This window comes from Tympanuchus pallidicinctus, unplaced genomic scaffold (genome assembly GCF_026119805.1).
Source record: "Tympanuchus pallidicinctus isolate F22 unplaced genomic scaffold, pur_lepc_1.0 scaffold17, whole genome shotgun sequence".
Lineage (NCBI taxonomy): Eukaryota > Metazoa > Chordata > Aves > Galliformes > Phasianidae > Tympanuchus > Tympanuchus pallidicinctus.
This window is the reverse complement of record NW_026294690.1, coordinates 17,654,019-17,674,786: the sequence shown is the minus strand read 5'-3', so window position 1 is coordinate 17,674,786 and position 20,768 is coordinate 17,654,019. Positions and strand designations below refer to the sequence as shown.

The 20,768-nt window shown below is 43.1% G+C and overlaps 1 protein-coding gene across 6 annotated transcripts in view; it reads right to left on the bottom strand.

Annotated features, from left to right (window-relative positions):
* The window catches only part of LOC128078431 (contactin-4), a 253,469-nt gene that overhangs the window by 112,915 nt on the left and 119,786 nt on the right, over positions 1-20,768 (bottom strand). For all 6 annotated transcript variants that reach the window (XM_052678620.1, XM_052678613.1, XM_052678614.1 and 3 more), the window contains one exon: positions 8,988-9,126. In XM_052678620.1, coding sequence (XP_052534580.1) covers positions 8,988-9,042 — 55 coding nt within the window. In that variant the 5' untranslated portion in view covers positions 9,043-9,126. The remainder of the gene's footprint in view (positions 1-8,987; positions 9,127-20,768) is intronic.

The window sequence follows — 20,768 nt, the reverse complement described above, 5'->3', positions numbered from 1 at the left end:
CCTCAGAAACAACGTGAGCAGTTTATACACTCCTTCATTTTTCTGTTCCCAAAGTACAATGGCTGCAAGCCCTCCTCCTGCACAGCATCACTGTCTTCCTCTGTGCTCTGAAGTACTGCTGAACAAAGAAGCTGCCCAAACTTTGCTGTTTTCTCCCATTTTCCCAACTTTTCCAGTGCAGCACGCATTGGGGACAACAGGCTGAACCCTGACAGTTGCCTTTTATTATTTTTTTTAAGCTATGTTATGACATCTATCAAATTGCATAAAATTCTTGCTAACCTCTGTAATGCTGCCTGCTATGCTTTCGTTTATCCTTTTGTAAGTTCTTTTAAAAGAAAGCAGTAAGAAAGCAGAGAATGCCTGAACATAAGACGTGGTGGTAAAGCTTTACTGGCAATGGATGCCACAATAAGGAAAGCTGAATTAAAAAAGAAGCACTGAAATCCTCTGTCACAAGTTTAAACACAACACCTTGCCGGAGCTGTGAACTCTGCTGCTGGCTCTGATGTGTAAAACCTCACAGGCTAACAACCTCTCACAGATCAATCCTGCAAAACACTGACAAGCACATTTTGCTTCTATTGCTGAGAAAAACCAACACTATAAGCACATTTTGTACGCAGCAAGCATGTTTCAGAAACAGCACGGCCACATCTGAGCAGGAACACTGAGTCTGACAGCTGTTGGAATGAACTGACAGTGGGACCTCAAAGAAAACTTGAAAAGTTTGGTTCAGAAACAATCAGAAAAAAATAATAAGGAGAAACATGGTTAACAAATCATTCCTGCCCACAGCGATGCCACCAGAACAGAAGTAGAAATAACTACCACTGCTCCAAGGGAAGGGTGAAGATTTCTCTTTCCTGAACCCCTAGCTCAGGTCCTCGTCTCCCATGCACTGTTTCAGAGAGGTTTAGCAACCCTGGACCTTCCCAAGCTTCCCAGGCACTGCAGCAGCACCAGGACATCGTCCTACAGACACGCTGTGCTCCACAGGCACATTCTGCAGATGTTGGCAGCTGCACAGGCATGCCCTCAGCCACAAGCTCTTGCAGCCCTGCCCACAGTTTCTTCATCTCCACGGATTTTCTATGTCATTCCTCTTCCAAAATCAAATTAATCATTTTTGGCTGAGAAGACACGCAGCATCTTGACCCAGCAATCCAGCACCAAACTACCACTAGAGACAGTGCTGCCTCCCACTGACAAAGCCCTGGGTTTTATGAATGAGCTCTAAATCCTTCTGCAACACAAATCCAAGTGTGCCCTTTCTTGCACCCTGCAGGGGCTTAATTAATGTGACTAATGCCTGTCAAACCTTGTTCCTTCACAATGAGGGAGACAATCACATGCTTTGCCTCACACTGGGATGCCCGTTTGAAATACCTGTTTGCATGCATTTACATTAAAAAAAAGAAAAGAATAAAGAAGAAAAAGGAGACAGCCATAAGCTTTAAAAGTGGTCTGGATGATGAAGCTGAGCTCAGAATGCCTCCTTTTAGTAGCATTTGGTGGCTCTGTGCCTCGTGCTTGCAATGCAATCCTGGTGCACTCCCACTGCTTTGCTCTCCTCACGGCAGCACCGGGTAAAGCTCCTGCATTTCCTGTAATTCATCATTCACATACGGCTCCTGCAGCTAGAGTTGCAGAAAAGGACATGTTTGTAAACAAACATCCATCACAGCTGTTTGATCACGCTTGTATTTTCTTGCCCTTTCACCCTTTTTTGCTTATTTTCTTCTGATAAACACGGCGGCTGTGGTTGAGTAACCGTCACCTCATGCTGCACTGCCACTGGAACCAAAAGGGGTGCTGACTGTTTATGGGATTATACAGTGATTTGTGCCCAGTAGGGAAGATTGAGCTGGTGGAGAAATACTGAAATCAAACAAAAGGACTGTTGGCACTCATCCACAGCACCACAGTGCCAAATGTTTGGTGCATACATTGGTGCCAATACCAAGAAGAAAACTCAACATTCACCTGCATGGCTGGTTACAAACTCCTGTTGCAAAAGCACTTCCTAGCTCTGGAGAGCCTGTGAGACAGGCGTATTAAATGAGCAGTAAAAAGCAACTTAATAGGGTCGCTGTTAAATTAGTTTCAATTATCAAACCCCATTTTAACCAAATGAATGCCTGGCTTCCATCCAGGATGCACATAATTTACATGGAAGAGTGCTGGGTTCTCCCCCTTCCTGGTAATCGATGACTTGTCACTGCTTTGCCTTTCGTTGGGGAATAAATGCCATATTCTCTATTGAGTACATGAATGTACCAAAAAAATCCCAAAACCAAAACCAAAAAACCAACCCAAAGAGAAAACAAAACACACGAGTTCAAGAAGAAACATAGTTTAAAAAAAGAAAATAGTGAAAGCCAACTGTTAAACTTTTGATGAAGCAAAGTCAATACTGTTAAATTCTGGAAAACCTTATGGAGACTATTTTCTCATTAGTTGTCTGAAGAGCATTTCCAGGACATTCTGACAAGTAAGAGAAGACCAAGAGAACCTCTTATAGTTTCAGAGTTGCCTACATTTCCTTCTCTGGGTATGGTCACAGAGTACCTGCTTGTCAAGCACAGAGGAGGCTGGAGACCTCTCCAGTTGTGTCCCACAGGCATCAGACCTGCATTAGGCATTCAGGGGACCACAAACTCATGATAAATCAACGAGGTGAAGGATCGTGGCACTTCAAATCAACAACTGGGATGCTAGCTTAGAAACAGACAATACTGTTGTTTGTTCTGTATGTGTCTCCTTATGAGGGACAGTGTAAGAAACTTGAAATAGATTATTTGACACCAAGAATTTTGCAGCAGTTCTTCAGAAGCCAAGGAAGTGTGCACCTCATCTTCATTCCACCCATGCATCCAGCTGACTCCAGCCCTTTTTTATCTTCTGCATCACCCCCTGCCTTTGCATCTCAGGAATCCTAGCCATCAGCCTGTCTTCTTTCAAGTACCTCTTCAAATATTGTCTAGTAAAGCCCACACAGCACGAACCTACAGAGAAAATGCCATTTCACATGGATCATCCTAAAAATGGAAGGAGAGTGAGTGCTACAGGAATAAAGCTTGATCTGACTCTCAGTGAGTGTTTCATCTCTCCTGCTCACACAGACAGGAAGCTTTCAGGGCAGAAATAAGCTATTCCTCCAAGTCCCACAGAACACTCATTGTATTATCTGCCTTTTGCAAGTGAAACAAAAATAGTATTCTGAACTTTGTTAGGGATCCTTCTTTGCATTCATGGAAAGCACAGATAGTATGAGTTAAACGATGGCAGGACAGATAGTCCAACAATAATCAAGAGGAAGCCACCAAAATCATGCTCTACTCAACACGTTCAGTCAAACCTCCTTACACATATTGCTTTTCAGCTCTGCAGAAAGGACATGGGATGTTTTATAAATGACAAATTATGCTAAAGCAGATGCACTTTTCACAGGTTTAATCTCACAAAAGTGGAATTAAGATACATCAAAATATTAAGATAGATATATTTTTCATACATTTACCGACACCTGGAAAGTTTAATTAAGTTGAAAGTCACCAATTTCAGCTGAAGATGGCTGGATGGTTAATTACTTGCCTGTCTAGCTGATTATCAACTTCTGCAGTACTTAATTATAAATGGTTGTAATGCTTGCCTTGCTTCATGGCCTAATTAATGGTATATAGACTGTTTAACAATCATGTGTTGGTTTGATTATGAAGTTAAATACATGAATTTTACTGCTAAATAACAATTCAAACATAAAGAAAAACAAATGAAAGTCCTGCAGTGCTAACGTGCAAGTTCTTCTTTCAGCTTAATACTTGAAATTTCTCTAAATTGAAAACTTGAAACTTCTCTAAACTTGTAATAAGGAGTCTGTCACAGCATTTGACAAATGCTCCCAATAAACCAGCATTAAATAATATTCAGATGACTGAGCTGCACTATAACATTCTGTGCTCTATTCATTAGAGCAGCATTTATGGTGAGCAGCTCACTTACTTTCCACAGCACAGACTCCTATGCAAGAGCACATGAAAACATCCACACTGCTGAACTGCTCATATGCTGCGGGACACGGAGCCCTGGTAACGACCAGAAAATGAAAATATCTTTGCATGGAAACTTTTGCATGTGGTGAACACATATATCCTTGTTTCTAGCTATACATATACCCTAGGATTGCAGTTCATAGAATTATGGTTAGAAAACACCACTAAGTCCAACCACAGCTCTCAGACAACACAAAGATGTTGTCAGAACTGACGCTGGAAGATGGGAACAGACTTAGCAGCAAACCCCAGTGCCTGGTTTTCATTGTCTCTCTTACCTTCGCATTCTCCTCAACGACCACATAAAGACTGTAAAGACTGCAAAATGAGCTCCCTTTCCAATAATATTTACATTTGCTAAGAAATATTTCACCTCTAAAAGAAATTGACTAAGCACATCAAATGTTGCCATAACGTTTCAGTCTTACTGTCCATAAAGAAGTATTTTGAGACCAAATTCTCCCTGATTTGATAGATGCGTAGAGAAGTAGGTGTTTTTCTAACTCCCTAAGTGAGATTTAATTTCAATACCTACCTACTAATTTAAATGCAAAGAAGCTAAATTGAAAAGAGGCATCATATAAAATGCACAGGGGATCAGTACGTAGTCAGATAGTCAGTACATCTGCTTATAAAAATGTCTGTGTATTCTATTTTATTTTAAGTGCATCGTCTTAACTCAATAATTTTTTCTTTGAGAAAGATGTAATTAAACTTGCCCTGATGGACTTATGAGTTAAACAGAGAAAAACACAATGTACGTAATCATCTGCATGTGAGAGAAATTAGAGAATTGCACTGATATTGTCTCTGTAATTTGGGAAATCGTGGCCTAAATCACAGTCAGGTCACATCTAGCGAGGGCTTTGCTGCTGGCAGAACAGGAGCATGAAAAGGGTGCAGACCAATCCACTGCAATCAAAGTAAAACTTGCCATATGACCTATAAAGAAGCATTCATTACGTATAACCGCATACATTTTCCAACCTTCCCTCTACAGCAATGCACAGCTGGATGGTAATGTAGAATCCCATCTAGTGGCTAAAAGTCTTGAGGTTGCAATTTTATTTAATTGTTGCCCACTTCAGATTTAATTGTTCTTATCTCTTAGAACTTTTTTCCAATCTGATTTTATTTTCCTCATTTAAACTGATCTCTTTATCTCCAGCTCTCCAGACAACAGTAGCAGTTCCTTGTTTGAAAAACAGTTTGAAAACCCCTCTAACATGAAAGACCAAGAGTGTACGTAACATCCTCTCCAAGATGGCTTCAAGGTTTAATACAACGCATGAGCTTGCAACCTTTTCCATTGGAAATCCCTCCCTACAGCCTGTTCATAGAGCTTGCATAGCTTTTCCTTGACGTTAGAGGAATGCTAGATGGTTCTGGCATGAGTTAAAGACACTTGAACTCTACTTAGCAACAGAAAGCACAAGGGAAGGAGGACTTTCCTCAGGAGGACTGCAGCCTAAGTGCTCAGAACAGACTTGTGCCAGCTCCAGCATCACCTCCACTGCATCTTACAGGAACCCAAACTGCCAAATGTTATCAATGCCAAACGGTAATACTTGTGGTCTTTGCTTCAGCACTTACAGTTATTCTTACCGTGAAAACAAGAACTTCTACAACAGCACGTCCCATTAGCTAGACAACAATCTTCATCTATTGCAAAATCATCCCTTGGACACGATGAGAACACAACACAAAATCAGTTCAACCACATTCAAGAGGCTGTAACACTTGCTGACACAAGACTCAGCCTGAGGCTTTGGGAGAGTTGGGGAGCTTCACACTAAAGCCCTGGTTTTACATACACCGTTACAAAACATCTCAATAAAAGATAGATGAAAAAGAGTTCCGTGACTGCAGAAAATTAACAGAACTTGCTAATAAGGATTTTGGGGGCACATTTATAAAGCATATTTAACAGACTGCGCTATTACCACATACCCCGTAAGCAACGGGATTACTTTGCCCTTTTGCTGTTTGGGGTCACCTGGCCTTCCTCCCACCTTCCTGGCTCTCCTGCAATGCAGAAAAAACCTCAGACTTTTAAGGATGAGCCTGATCTCATCTGCATAAACCTCCTACGAACTTCACTGACAGCTTTCCAAGAGCCAAAAAGCCAAGGGCTGCGTCGTGTTGGAGAAGCGGTATTAACAGGAGTCATTCGGAGCTTTATCTACTCCAAGTGCTGTGCAAACAGTAATTAGGCAGTTGGGTACAGAAATGCAAAGTGCTGCAGAACTGACCAAAATATAAATTAATTAATTATAGAGCAGCAACAGATTAATCACTTTCTAGCTAACATCAAAGCACTAGTTGTGGGAACTGCGCAGCATCAGACAAAAGCACTGAACAAAATGAACTGCCATATCACTTACAGAGGACCAACATTCAATATGTACAAATATTTCTTAGTCTAATTATTTGTATTCAGACATGAAATCTAGCAGAACTTTTTCCGTACATAACCTACATCTGTTTGGATAAACACATGCATTCAAACTGGCTTGTAAATATTCATCTCTGTAGGAACTTAATTTGTAACAGATTGGGATGCCCAGATCTCATTGGAATTCAATGGGAACTGGTGAAGAAATGTCCAACATTTCTTGAAAAATTACCCTTCATTTGATGTAGACCAGCCCTGCTGATTATGTGTCATTTTATGCTTCCTATTTGTGTATTAAGTGATCAGTATCACGCTAACTTAGGCCTTGTACTGTTACGAAATTTGAAAGTCTGAAAATAAAATATCAAAATGAGACACTTTGTGAATATATATACAGTGCATAGTAAGTTTTCACTCACGCATTTGCTTGTTAAAGCCAGCTCTCTTCTCAAGCTGCATTGATATAAATTACAGTGATTTTTGTGCAACAGTGGAACGCACTTTAACACTGATTGCTTTTTTTCCCAGGGAATGACATAGCCATGCTCTAAACACCCTGGCCTGAGCCACTGCTGAGGCATTTGGCTATCTCCTGTATCCTGGTTGTGTTTCTATCTCCTGGTTGTGTTTCTGAGGCCACTCCAGTCTTCCTATTCAGAGCAAATACAGCTGCCACTGCGCCTTCCCGTTCACAAACCAAGCTTCTGGAAACAGAAGCATCATTAAGGGGCTGCAAGAGCAGTTTGCTTATTGAAGCTGCTGAGTTTACATGGCACTTGCTAAGAAGAAAGGAGGGAGAGCCTTGCTTGTGCTGAGTGGAGATCTTTGTTGGTAAAGGGCGAGGGCAAGTGCAAGGGCGAAGGCAGAGCCCAGGAGGCTGGGCACAAGAGCAGGCCATGACAGCAAAGCAGAAGCACCCCTCAAGGGCTGCCAGGTTCCTTCATCCTCTGCCAAAATCTGCATGGATCTTCACAGGTTAAATCACATTACAAAATATGCACATGCACACTCGCACAGGTAGCACTATTCTTTGAGCAGGTCTGCAGCTCATTAACATGCAAATAAAACTTCAGCAATGAAGCTGCTTACTAAAGGAAGGTATCGAGGAAAAGATTTGCCTAAGAGTCATAAAAAAGCAGGACATTTCCTACAGCCATGGTGCTAGGCCTGCGAGACAAGCAGCTGCACTGACCAGATGTGAGCCTGACCACTGCTGTGCTGCACCTCCTGAAAGGCAAAACCAGCTCCTCACTCACTGCCCACTGCACAACTTGCACTGAGCATCTGGGAATCAACTCAGTAAGAGAAGAGTGATGTGGAGAGTGATGTGGTGCTAGGAGGAAAGAAATGCTGTTGCATGCTCTGCTGAAGCCTTCACTTTGCTGACCTTAAACTTTCTGCAACAGATGCCTAAAATATAGAAATTACAGTAAAAAAAAATATTTTCCATGCTTTTGTTTTTCCATAGTTTTGTTTATTTGCTCGTAATAAAGGTTCCTGCTCTCTGTGCTCCCGCAGCATATCTTCTGGAGGGTTACAGCTCCTGGGCACTGCATTGCAGAATCTCTCTGCATTCAATTTTCTGCCAGCTCATAAACTGTCGTAGCACATTTGGGAAAACTTGGAACCAAATTTCAAAAATAGGGGCCAAATACGTACAGGAATAAAAGCACCTTTGCATTCAGTAGGGCCAAGCAAAAGAAAGTACGTGATATTAGAAGCAGTTTGCTATTACCTAATGCTGAAATAGGGCCCTGACAGTGTTCACATGGAAAATGCACGCAAGTTACTAAACGAAACACTGAGTGTGAAACAGCAGATAAATTAGAGCAAACAAGATGAACACCAAAGTGACATATGCATGAATTAAAATCTAACAGCCCCCTCTCAGAACAAAACACATCAGAGAACCACAGCAGTGGCAGAGCCTGTGGCAGCAGAGCTGCTTGCCTGGAGTGAGCTTTGCTGGACCTTTGTAAACCTGAGATGCCTTCAGGAACTGCTTCAGCTGCAGAAAAATGGCATTCTTCAGAAATTTTATTTTGCTCAAAACAGTGCAACTCTCAGGGGAAAAAAAAAAAACAAATGTAAAATACGACAGCTGCAGAAGATGGTTTTATTGATGAAATATGTTATTCTAATTATTTGTTAAATGAAGTGTGTTCTTAGCTGTAACACTCCTCATAACACCGCTTTAATGGGATTTGAAGCAATACTCTACATAGGTTTAATTGGGCATTGAAATAAAGCTATACTCTACGTAGGTTTAATTGGGCATTGAAATACTTAGCACTGAACGTGAGAAAACAATGTTTGTCAACAGCAGCTTGGATTGGGAGATGGGCAGAGCAGAGCTCTGAAACATGGAGCTTTTGCTGTGCTGGTATTGTTCAGCTGGTGAAGAGCAGCAACCTCTGGTAACACCAGCCATGGATCACAGCCTAGTTTTACCATTTTGTCATTGGAATGTAACATGCAGCCAACTTTTGCTTTGGTGCAAACACTCTAAAATAGAAAGTTTCAAAACAATGCTTTACCTGCAAGGCACACCATGAATGATCGCAGCACGAGCAGCTCCCATAGCAACCTCATCTTCAGCTTCCCAGGGCAGAGGAGACAGGTTCAGGAACTGCAGGAGAGAACCAGGCTCCGTGGAAATTTTAGGCCACTTTTAATCTGTAAAAGAGAAAAAGAAATTACGAGGAGACCTAGGATTGTTGCTCCTTCTGTTTCTTGAAAGTTTACTTTTCTTCCCAGGGAAATCACCTCTTAAGATCAAGAAAGAAGCTTTCAAAAACCATTAAGAATTGAAATCATTCTGAAAAGCAGCAAGATGAGCACTGGTGTGAAGAAGAGGAAAAGAAGCTTGTCAGGAGAGAAGCATGGAAGCTTATGTAGAAAACCAGCTCTGCAAAGCGAGGCTCCAGGTGTACTGGGCACTCAGGATGCTGAGATGCAGCCTCAGGTCTGCACATGTCTGCATCTCTCCATTTTCTCTCAACAACAGATGCACTCTCTGGGATAACTAGCAAATAGTTAACTCTGTAAACTACAAGTAATAAGAAAGTTATAAGAATCACTCTTGCTTCTCTTCAACAAATGCCACCCTCAGGTGAAGCAGACTGCCTCTCCAGGCAATGCTTGCTAAGCAGCATTCTCATTCTGCTCAGGGCAGGGGAATGTTTCCTGTCTCACATCTTCACTGTCCTGGAAATCCTCAAAAATACTTCCAAACATCTGGTCATGTTGGTCATGAACCCCGATCATTTGCTCATTCTCAATTACAATTAGTAAGCAGCTGTAATTTTGAAGCAGGGAATCTGAAGATGCTCTGCTTCTCACTGCAGTACATCCACCCTGCACAACGCAAGGGCAAAAAAAAGTCTCTCTCATGAAAGAAACCTTTTCCAGAGCAAGCATTTAAATATTAAAAAATAAATAAATCAAGCCAGACACACATTCTTATAACTTATTTATATCACTGAAGGCTGGAAGTTAAGGAGCCTTCGTGCTTACAAGACAAACTGCATGACTAATAGCACGTGAAGGGCTATCATTAGAGGTCTCCGCTTGCTTTTGTGAGATAAAATTGATAGGATTCCTCTAATAAAGTCAGGTTGAATGCACTGAGAAGACCAAGAATCTGTCTTCTGATGCAATTTTCAAGAGGGTAGAGATTAATTGAGTATATTCATCTCTTCTCACGCAGACTGATTAGGCTAGCTGGGGTTAGCAGGAAGGCCTAATCAATGGAAACTAATAACATCTTAAGTGAGTGATTAGAGCATTAATTATTAATTTTTCTAGGAAAATGCCATCATAGACCTTTATATTGATTTACAAAGTTAAGCAGTTACTCTGTGTTTATAGGGAACTCAAGAAATGTATTTGTTTGCCCTCTGCAGTCTGCACAGACGTACAAACACTTTTTCCTCTCTGCACCACATTCTGTTGGTTACAGCTGTGCCCCTTCAGGAGACTTCCACCAAAGGCAAAAGGCTTTCGGTGCTACACTCACCTCAGTGAGACTGGAGACAAACCCTACTTTCACCAGCAGCTGCTGAAATTCTTTTGTGCTCTTGTTTTCCCATGTACCATTCCCATCAATAAGACCATCGTGTCACTTAAAAGGCTGCTCTTCATTACGCCACAGCGCAATGCTTTATGGATACTCTTCTTACTGCAATAAGCTACCTGAGACTACCAGAAAAATCACTTACAACCATTGATACCTAATTAAAAACACAAGAGGTACAGCACTTATCAACTTAAACCACTGCCAGGATGCCCATGGAAAGCAGCACAGACCTGCCAGCCTGCAGGAAGGCCAGCCAACACCACTGGGTATATAAAACACAACATCTGACCACAGCAGAGCTGAGCAAAATGCCTCCATTTGACCCACGGGCTTTGAGGGCAGTGCTTCTGGAGAAGTGATGGACATGAGAAACTGTTCCTCATGGAGGACCACGGAGCAGGCAGTCCTGTTTGTAGATTTCTCATGCTTCTCTTCATGGAATCACCAAGGTTGAAAAAGACCTACAAGATCATCCAGTCCAACCATCCACCCATCACCAATAGTTCTCACTAAGCCACGTCCCTCAACACAATGTCCAAACGTTCCCTGAGCAGCTGCAGGGTCAGTGACTCCACAACTTCCCTGGGCAGCCCATTCCAGTGCCTGACCACTCTTTCAGAAAAGTAGTATATCCCAATGTCTGCTCCCCAAGGCTGCTGAGTTACTTATTTCGTTCCCTGCTTTTCTGTCACTGCAAGAAAATCCTCAGTCTTCACCTCCTTACTGCTTCTTGCTGCTGCTCCTGATGCCCCATCCCTCTGGGGGAAGGCTGCAGCACTCTGCCTGCTTACACCTATTCTACTCACAGCTTTCTGCAAACTACTTTATATTCCATTCAGGAAATCATGCTTCTCTAAGCATTTTAAAAACTAATACAAAACATTTCCAAAGTATTAATGTAAATTAGTTTTTGGCTTATAAGGGCATTAAAAATAGCAGGCTCTTTCTTTCTTCCCAGGATGATTTTGCACAGTCATTGGGTCTTGCTTTCAGACAAAAATAAAAGCTATGCTAAAAATACACATTTTTAGTACTCAGCAGAGTTAATAATTAAGCCAACTGAAAAAACTGAAACTCTTCCCTAGTGCTTGGTTGTTCAAATATGCTCCATAGATCCAGCAGGCATCAGAGGGTCACAGATGTCCTCCAAAGAAAAAGAAATCAGGTTCTCTAACGTTACCATAACGCACACCAGTGTGGCACAAGAAGTTTCCCCAAAGAGAAATGCTGCCTGTCTTATCATAAAAAATAGTGAAAAGTAAATGAGATGATCACGATTACAAATATTTTCCTAAGGTTAAAATACAGCTGTATTCAAGATGCTGCTGCGTTTTTGTTTCTCACGATACATTCCTCATTTCACATGTGAGTGACTCCAATCTCAGAAATGTTTTCCTGTAAACATAGCTGCTATCATATCAGTAGGCTCCTTGTTGAAGTCTCTGTAAAATGTTGAAACACAATTTTTTATGGTAACAACTTGGGGAAACGCAGTACTTGTATACGAGCAAAAGATACATAATTGAACAGATCCTTCCCATTTCTAAATGTTTTCTGACTATAACATCCCAGGGGGTTTTGCTTCGCTTCTAAAGCGCTTCAAAATATTTTATTTCCAGAAAGAAGTGCATGCAGTTTCAGCCTTATTTCTAAAAAGACAAAAATGACAAGTGCTCGCAGTTTGGAAGTGCATCCCATTAGAAAATACAAAGGCAACACACATGTGCCACACAGATGTCTTCCTGACTTTACTTTCAGCATTCACTTTCACCCATTGCAAATTCTTCTGTGTGTGATTGGAGTTTGATGAAAAAAGCTGACTCTAAGAATTCTGACCGTAACAGGGAGTGAGAGGGGAAAAAACTCATGGGCAAGGAAAAGGGAAGATCAGTGTCAGTGGTTGTGGTGGAGATGGTTGGATTTGGTGATCATAGCTGTCTCCTCCAACCTTCATGATTCTACAGCTCTCATTTCGGTGTGGAGGCAGGGTTTGTTGCCAGTAATTTCAATTTGCATTGTTAATGAGTAGCACTTTTGAACAAACACAAAGGAATAAAAATATAAACAAACATAATAAGGTCAAGCTATAATGATGCATTCAACACATCCTTTAGATGCAACTCCCTTCTCTCACTCTGCTGCAGCTTTCAGCAGAATGGTAAAAGCCCACTTCGGACTGCAGAGGCTCCCAGAATATTCTGAAGGAAAACTTTCAAAACTTGTCTCCAGCCCCAAAGCACTGCAGCAGCACCAAGAAGCCTTAGCAACCAGCTCACGTTTTCCTTCTGCACACCAGTGCACCACACGGTGCCAATTCTGTGAAACTCCAAAATAAATCACTGTTAATGAAGCATGCTGCACATACAGACAGCAACAGGCATCTTTTAATCACCTAAACAAAGAAGAGCCAGAGGTAAGCACAAAGCACCCTGAACACCAGCACAGGAGCTGCCAGTGGATGCAGCAGCACCTGCCTTGCCCAAACTTCCAAAGCATTACCAACCTTTCTAAACTGGAATACAGGATTACAGAAGTAGCCCTCAGACTTGGTGCAAAAAGAGAGCAGAGCGATGGGCTGCCCTGACCAGCGTGAAGACTGGCGTAGGTTCGCTTTAGCAGAATGCCACTAACCTGCAAAACTGGGCATCCAGTGACAAAAAGTGCCTTTATGTCCCCATAAAGTTGGGGTCTTCGCAGTAGTTTTTCACAGTGATTTTCTCACTGCTCAGTTCCTTTGTGGCAGCTGTTATTATGAGCACTGAGATAAATATCAGCCTTCTAGGAGAGGCCCTTTTGCACTGGGAGAAGAAAAGGGAATTCAAAGGGCAACCATGGGAACGGAGGGGAGCAGGAGCATCTTGCACTGCATTCACAGCATGTCTGTCAGATCCTGATCCATCTCAAGCTGCTTTGCTGAAATTATCCCTTCTGGAGCTGTGCTTACACACAATTCGTGCACTAGGAAATACATATGGGTGTAACGTGCATGATAAAACAAATGACACACATACACCGTGTTCCTGAGACGTGCCTATGACAAATGGGGACGAAATGCTTCAAAAAATTACCTAATAACAAGACTGAGAAAAGCAACGTCAGTTGTTACATTCTGTTTTGTCCTTCGGGCATTTGTTCCCACCCATGAGACAGAGATTTCATTTCACTCTACCCAGGAAGCTGTGGCCCCTCAGCACACACACCACTGAGCTCATTCCTCTTGTTTGTATTTGTCAGGTTCTCTCTTGTGTGCCACGCCAGAGCCTTCCTCCCCGAAAAGGCAGCAGCCAGAGCTCAGCTGTCCCCTAGGAGGACAAGGCACACAGGTACATGGCACGGGTACACCTCTCAGACTGAGGACAGCTGCTCACCTGATTGCACCAACCACATCCACACAGCCAACATGTTTCTAACGGCGTCAGCAAAGATCGCTGAAGGAACAACTCAGTAAGCATCCAGCGCAGTGAATCACCACCCACAGCACTCAAACATACTTTCTGCTGCCCTCCTGGATGTCAGCAGGGGGCGATTTCACCTCCTCCGAAACCCATCCAGCTGTGGCCAGCTGTGCTAGACAGGGCAGCCCTTCCCTCCCATGCAACACCAGGTGTGCACTGCTGCCAGCAGCCCTTCCTGACCTGTTAGCTCATCAGCTCTTACAAGCAATACACCTCCTGGCCTTATGCAAATACACATACGTGGTTTAAACGCTGTCTAGAAACTCCAGAGATACCAAACAGCCAAACAAGAATTCAGACACTCTTCCAACGTTTTGCTGTGTTGCAGAGTTGCCCACACAGCCACGGCAGCAGCAGCGATCCGTGCCAAACACTGCTATTCCCTGCTGCACAGCACCTCCCGCCTCGGAGCGCAAATCACCACCGATGAAAAAATGGCAGTAATTAAAGCCTTTTAATTACGAGTCACTAATTACCACACAGTACCCTGTTAGAACCCTCGCTCTTGTCCGCTGCCCCCATGAATTGCTCTGTGAAACGTGAATCATTTGTAAGCATGAACAGCAGCTCGAGGTAAGGAGATCTGGGTGACTAAAGGCAAACCTCAATTAAAGCTGCAGGTGTTCATCAGGGATCACTTTGTATCACTGCACCTTTTCCATGGAATGGATGTATTAAAGCCACACACTGCACAGTGCTGCACATCCTGCAGCTCACTGACCCACACAGCTCCCTGCCCCACGCACAGATAAGTTTTCCACGTAGGGTTTGGAAGTTCCAAACAAGCAGCTATCTTCTACAACGAGGAACAAATAATCAACTCTGCACAGGATGCCAACTTTCAGAATAGCAAAGAAAGTTTTATTTGCAAGAGGTTCAGGAGAGGAAGCAAGCCCTGGACACAAACTCAGGACGAGGAGCGCTTGGTCTGGAATGCTGTTTATCATCCCATTCCCAAAGTTTCATCTCCAAGTTTCCAAAGGCAGTGCTGATGCCCTGGCCATGCCCTTGGGCTGAACTCAGCAGTGCTCCTGCCAGCTGCAGCCTATTTTCAGTGCTCCATTTCTCACCACGGTTACGTAAGAAGGCACAGCTTATGGTGCGAAGCCAAACGCTCTGCTGTTTGTGTGAAACTGAGGAACCCACGCAGTGAGGCAATACAGCTAAATAAGAGTATTTACAAAGTCCTGACCCGCTTTTCCTCATGGATGTCCAGAGAAGGCACAGAACCACTCCTGCACGTCCCTCAGAGTTTTCCTTACAACAGCAATAGCTGAAATCACCGCTCCCTTTGCAAATCTAAAGGTACATCTGGGTCAGATCCCTATTTGCAATGTTTTGCTGTCAAATAGCTAAATACCTGAAGGTGTTTGTTTCATAATAAAGCAAGCTGCTCCCCATGGAAACCAGCAGGAAAGCAGATAAATGGAGGTCTAGCTTTCACAGTCCTACAGAACAGGTAACTTAGCATCAACATAGTCAACTGGAATGGCTCAGATCTTCACTCTGGACTGAAAACAGCTGCCCAACCCCTCAGCCCACAAAGCAAGCAGCCAAGAGGAGACCTTGAGGGATGGATGGACCCATCTGCTGCAGGGAGCTTGAGAAGCCAAATCCTTATGGGTTGAAGCAGAGAGAAAGCGAGTGCTGCTGCTCAGGCCGTGATGTCAGTGGGGGTTGCTCTGAGGTGTAACTCAGGGAATATGTAGGCTGTAATAGAAAACAACACATCGCGCTTGTAGTGCACTGGAACGTCACTAGTGATTTCCAAACCTCATAACTGCAGATAAGTGCAGATGGAAACAACTGCCATGGGCAAAACAGCAGGACTGAGGTTATGGCCAAAAACTGCAGTCACCAGAAGCCCCTGGCCCAGACTGTGCTCATGCTGCAGAGTACAGGGCTGGAGACAGCCCTGAGCTGCTTTGCACCTCGGAGCTCCTTGGACATCAAGGTTCTGCAGAAGATGCTTCAAGACTTGCCCCCAGGTAAGGGGAGGGCAGAAGTGCCCAGACCCATCTCAGGTCTGACAGACCACCCCAGGCCAAGCACTGCGCAGTGACCCCCGTGACACCTCCGTGTAGTCACTGCTGTTCTGTGATACACTCCATAATGCAATCTTTTTGCTCTGATTTAATTACTAAACATAAAAGGAAATAAACTTCAGAAGGAAAACAAAGAAATTGCACTGCGTGTAATTTATGGGAGCTATTCTTCAGCTGAATGCCATAAAACCCTGCGTGTTTATGATCCCCTATTAGAGGGCTGAAAACACACTTGAATTTGCTTATATTGACTATGCAGATTATGTGATATTGCCGCTTTTTTCTGCCTCTGCCATTTTTCAGAGGAGCAGCGTATTTGTCTAAAGACATCCCTGCACAAAGCACTGGCTCCTACTAGGAGGAAAAAAACCAAAGCCTGGCTGTGTGCTCCTCATAGTCACAGGCTGCTGAGTAGGAAGCAGCGAGCAGCCGGCGGGGGGATGCAGGAGATAGGGGCACAGTGCCCAGATCTGCTCTCAGTCCACACTAACAGTTACTGGAGGGAACTTCACGGCCAGACAGAACAGGACCCAGCTCTGCAGTGGATAACGATGTCAAATGATCTGAGCTGAGCAGCATTGCAGGAATGGCGGGACGGCAGCGGGAGGATTTATTGAGATATCATGCTAATCCCTCAGTTTTCTTGTCATAGGAAACAGATGAAAGGAAATAAGGTTTGCAAACTTGACTGCAGCATTGATTTATGTATAACAGCTTCAAAAAGCAAGGAACAGAAACGTGTGTTCCTGTTATCCCTGACTTAGGGCTCTGCACAGCAGTGGGCACAGTGGGGCTCCTGGCTCTCCTCCGAGCAACTTGCCTTCCCAGCCACCAAAGGGCCGACGCAGCCACACTCCTCCATCACAGGATTGAACCCAATTGAGGGGAGCAGCGAGAGGCTGGGTATTGGTGCACATGCAATGCAATGTCTTTGGCACCCAGGACAGCTTCAGCATAGAGATTTTACTCCTCTCTTTTGTAAGCTGTTCCCTGAGCAGCAGGTTCTTCCTACCTTGCACAGATGGAGTCGGTATGAAAAACAGGATGAATTCACACCCAACTGAGCCTATTCTCTGAAGAGGTGGCAAAAGTTCATCTCTTGCCAGCTTGCAGATAGGCCCAGCTAGCTAAGGAATTAAATATACGCTGTGCATCCTAGTGCTGCAGTCACAACATTCCTTTTTACTGCCTATTAAACCCCCTTTTAGTATCTCCTCGAGTTTTAATTGTCAGCGTTTCAGCCTTCATCTGTGCCTCATCTCTGTGCCAACTCTTCTCCAGTTACAGTCACTATCTCACACCTCTTGTTTTGCATAGATGGATCTGTCAGCTCAAATTTAATATACTCAGTATTTGACAAAACTTCTTAGTGGTTCCTGGGAGCTTCTGGGACAGTGTTGTTTAACACATCCTGAATAGAAAATAAATAGTTCAAGAAAAAAAAAGAAAAAGGATTTAAAGGAGCACAGAATTAGAAAATTAAGGCTGAGAAGGAGATGAAAAACATTTGAGTAAAAACTTCATTGGCTTTAGCTTCATAGACTGGATTGAGGCTCCAGTTCTGAGCAAGGAAGACAACCCACACAGCAACACAATTAGAGTGATCTTGGAATAGCTACATAAGGATTTACTGCAAACAATAAAAGTTCAACTCTACAATTTAAGTTATAACAGTGGGGTGTTAATTTATCTCCAGTTAAGACAGTTAAAGCAATGACAAGTAGCAAGAACCAGAGAGCAGAAATAGCCCATTTTACAGCCTGACATACAGATGGAAAAGATCTTTGATGTAACAGAAGCCCATCAGCTCCAATGGGCTTTGGATAAGACCAGGGTGGAAATATTAGTAAAAATAGCACTGTAGGAAGAAATGGTGTAATAATAATAAATATATGCATCATAGTATTTGTCAGTTAAATTAGTTCTATGTGCAGGATAACTCATGAGGAACAACTATTTAACACTATAAACCTTCACCAAAATATAACAAGGAGCCCTTATTTCATTTTTACTTTAATTAAAGCAGCAGCTCAACGCACAGCCATTACATTCCCCATTATTTTACAGCCACCACACTGCCAAGAGAACTCCATGAAATACCCAAAGTGAGCCAGAAGTCGCAGATAAAACAGGAGAAAGATAAATATTTCAATCAAAGTGATGCTTGCACAAGAGCTGGCTCAATGGCTCCACATGAGCCAGGCAGCAGGCAGGAGATAAGCAGAGATATGGCTCGGGCTCTGATGCTATAAGCAATGAGCATAGGCTGATTTTAGTCTCTGCAGTGGAAGAATGAGTCCAGGAAAGCTTTGGGTTCCCTGAAAACATTAGACAGAAGGCAGAGAAACTGAGCTGATAGTTACAAACTCAGCAGGAAAAATCTTTTCTTCCTTTATCACTCTATGCATGAGAAAAAGAAAATCACCATGAAGGCACAGCAGGAATCACTACTGAGTGCTAATCACAGGATGGCGTTGTTTTGAGGTTGGAGGTATGTAAATATTTAGTTTCAGCCCATGAAGTCACTATTTTTAAATGCTCCTTAGTTTATCTGTCTGTGCCTTCTGTCTGCTCACTTGCGCAGAAGTTCTCAAGGCAAGCAGCCCTCAGACTTCTGGGTTTGTAAGGGTATTAAACTGTGTGCAAACAACAATTAATGCTATTGAGATCTGTCTGCCTTGAAATCCAGATGGGAAATGACTGTGGTTGGTTCCCGGTCTTCATTCAGAGAGATGTTCATCCAACTAAGTTCACAAAAACAATTTAAGAAAACACACAGAGGATAATTTAAAGGAGGACATTCAAACATCCAGGCAACTTCCATGAATCCTGACCTACATGTGAATTTTGTGACAAAGGCAGCCAGCAGGATCCTTCTCCTTTGCCCAGACATGAAGTCGAGCCTGGTGCAGTGACAAGAGCTGACCTTGAGTGCTCCATCCCCAGACAAAGAGAACGCTCCTGCCCGTAAAACACAACCCATGGCTTCAAATGCATGGGGCTACAGGCAGTCTTTATCAACTGACAGGGTTTCTCCAAATCAGCCCTACCATCTGACTTTGCACAAGTCTGGAATTGTTAGATGGGGCATCCAAACCAACAGTAGGACAACAGCAGCCACCGTACTCTTGCACAGTAACCAGATCCATGTCCTACATTCATGTGTAGGCGCTATTAACACACAGTCATTAAGGACCCAAAGTAGTAAGCTGAACTCCCTGGCACAGTACAGCTGGGACACAGTGTGAGCCCCACAAGCTACAGCAGCACTTCTTTCTCTAGTGTCCTCCCATGGGCTACACTTCTATGATCGAGTGGAGGGTTGTTAGGGTAGGATGGTTAGGTTGTGGTTGGACTCGATGATCTTTAAGGTCTTTTCCAACCTGAGCAATTCTGATTCCAGAGCATGAATGTAAACATGATGGTTAGAATTTCACCCTTGACTGAGAATTCAAATTATCACACTGATCAGCTTTGCCACACGTAGCATAGAAAAGATTCACATCAACGTTGTCACCTTGCTGGTGCAGAACAGCAGCATACAGCAGAGCTAATCAAGTGGCAAAAACCAACTTTCTTCTGAACCACGAGATGACACCCCCCAGTCACACCCCCAAATTATTTCACTGTAATGTTTTCAGCGTTGACCCATTTCTTGCACAAAATGTGCCCTCAAACCTCACAGACACAAAGTCAATTCTGCCCATCTCATTTTCCAAGAGATGAGTGCACATTAGTGGCAGATTTTATTAGAAAGCAATCTTCTAGCAGCCCAGGGAACAGGAGGTGCACCTGTAGGCACCCAAAATGAGGGGATGATTCAAAACCACAAAACATTTTCATTACATCCCACCAAATAATTTTAGCACAGCACACCTGGAAGCTGGACTCTAAACAGCTCAGCACTGCTTCTTTGCTCCATGAGCAGAGCTATTCTAGCACACAAGCCATGGGCAGCCATTAGGAGTGGAAGTCAGGGAAGCATTTAGGTCAACAGACGGACAAACTGAACTGCACCAAACTTTGGAGAAAGGTAACAACTAATACATGTTGTTTGCAATATGCTGAACTTCTGTAACACACAGAGCACATTAAATCTGACATCCCAGGAAAGTGGAAAATCTATGCCCAGGTGCACAAAACTCAGTCAATTGATGAAAAACTTAATTCACAATATTTATATCTTTAGCTGTGATAGAACGTAAGAAAATATACTTCAGACCTGGGATTCTTTTAAGATCAGATATCTTTTCTGCGTCTCCAGCTGGACCAGTTTATTTACTTCTCATCCTGTTCATTCATTTTTAAGAAATGCAATGAGCATATTGGAATAAAAGGATTTTTGTTTCTAGTATAATAAAAACGATGCTTCCAGCTGTGGGGGGCAGCAATACAAGTGATGGATTAGTAGCAGAGTGTGGGTGAGATGGCCAAACTTGCATGTTAAAGACAATTTATATAATTACGCTTATGCACAGCTTAGTACATGTAACATCCAGGCAGCACGCGGAAAGAAACTGCAGTGAAGCAGTGCTTGATACCAAGCACAGAGATCAATTTGTAGATTTCTTGTGGGAGAATCACACTAAACCCTAATATTGATGTAACGTTAAAAGATATTCTAAATCAATTGATATTTAAGGCTGCTTCACTGTTACTGCGTCTGGATAATGCAAAAGCCTTGTTAACCCTCATGTATGGATCTTTAACTTGGAAAGACTTCTTCAATTTCATACCAGG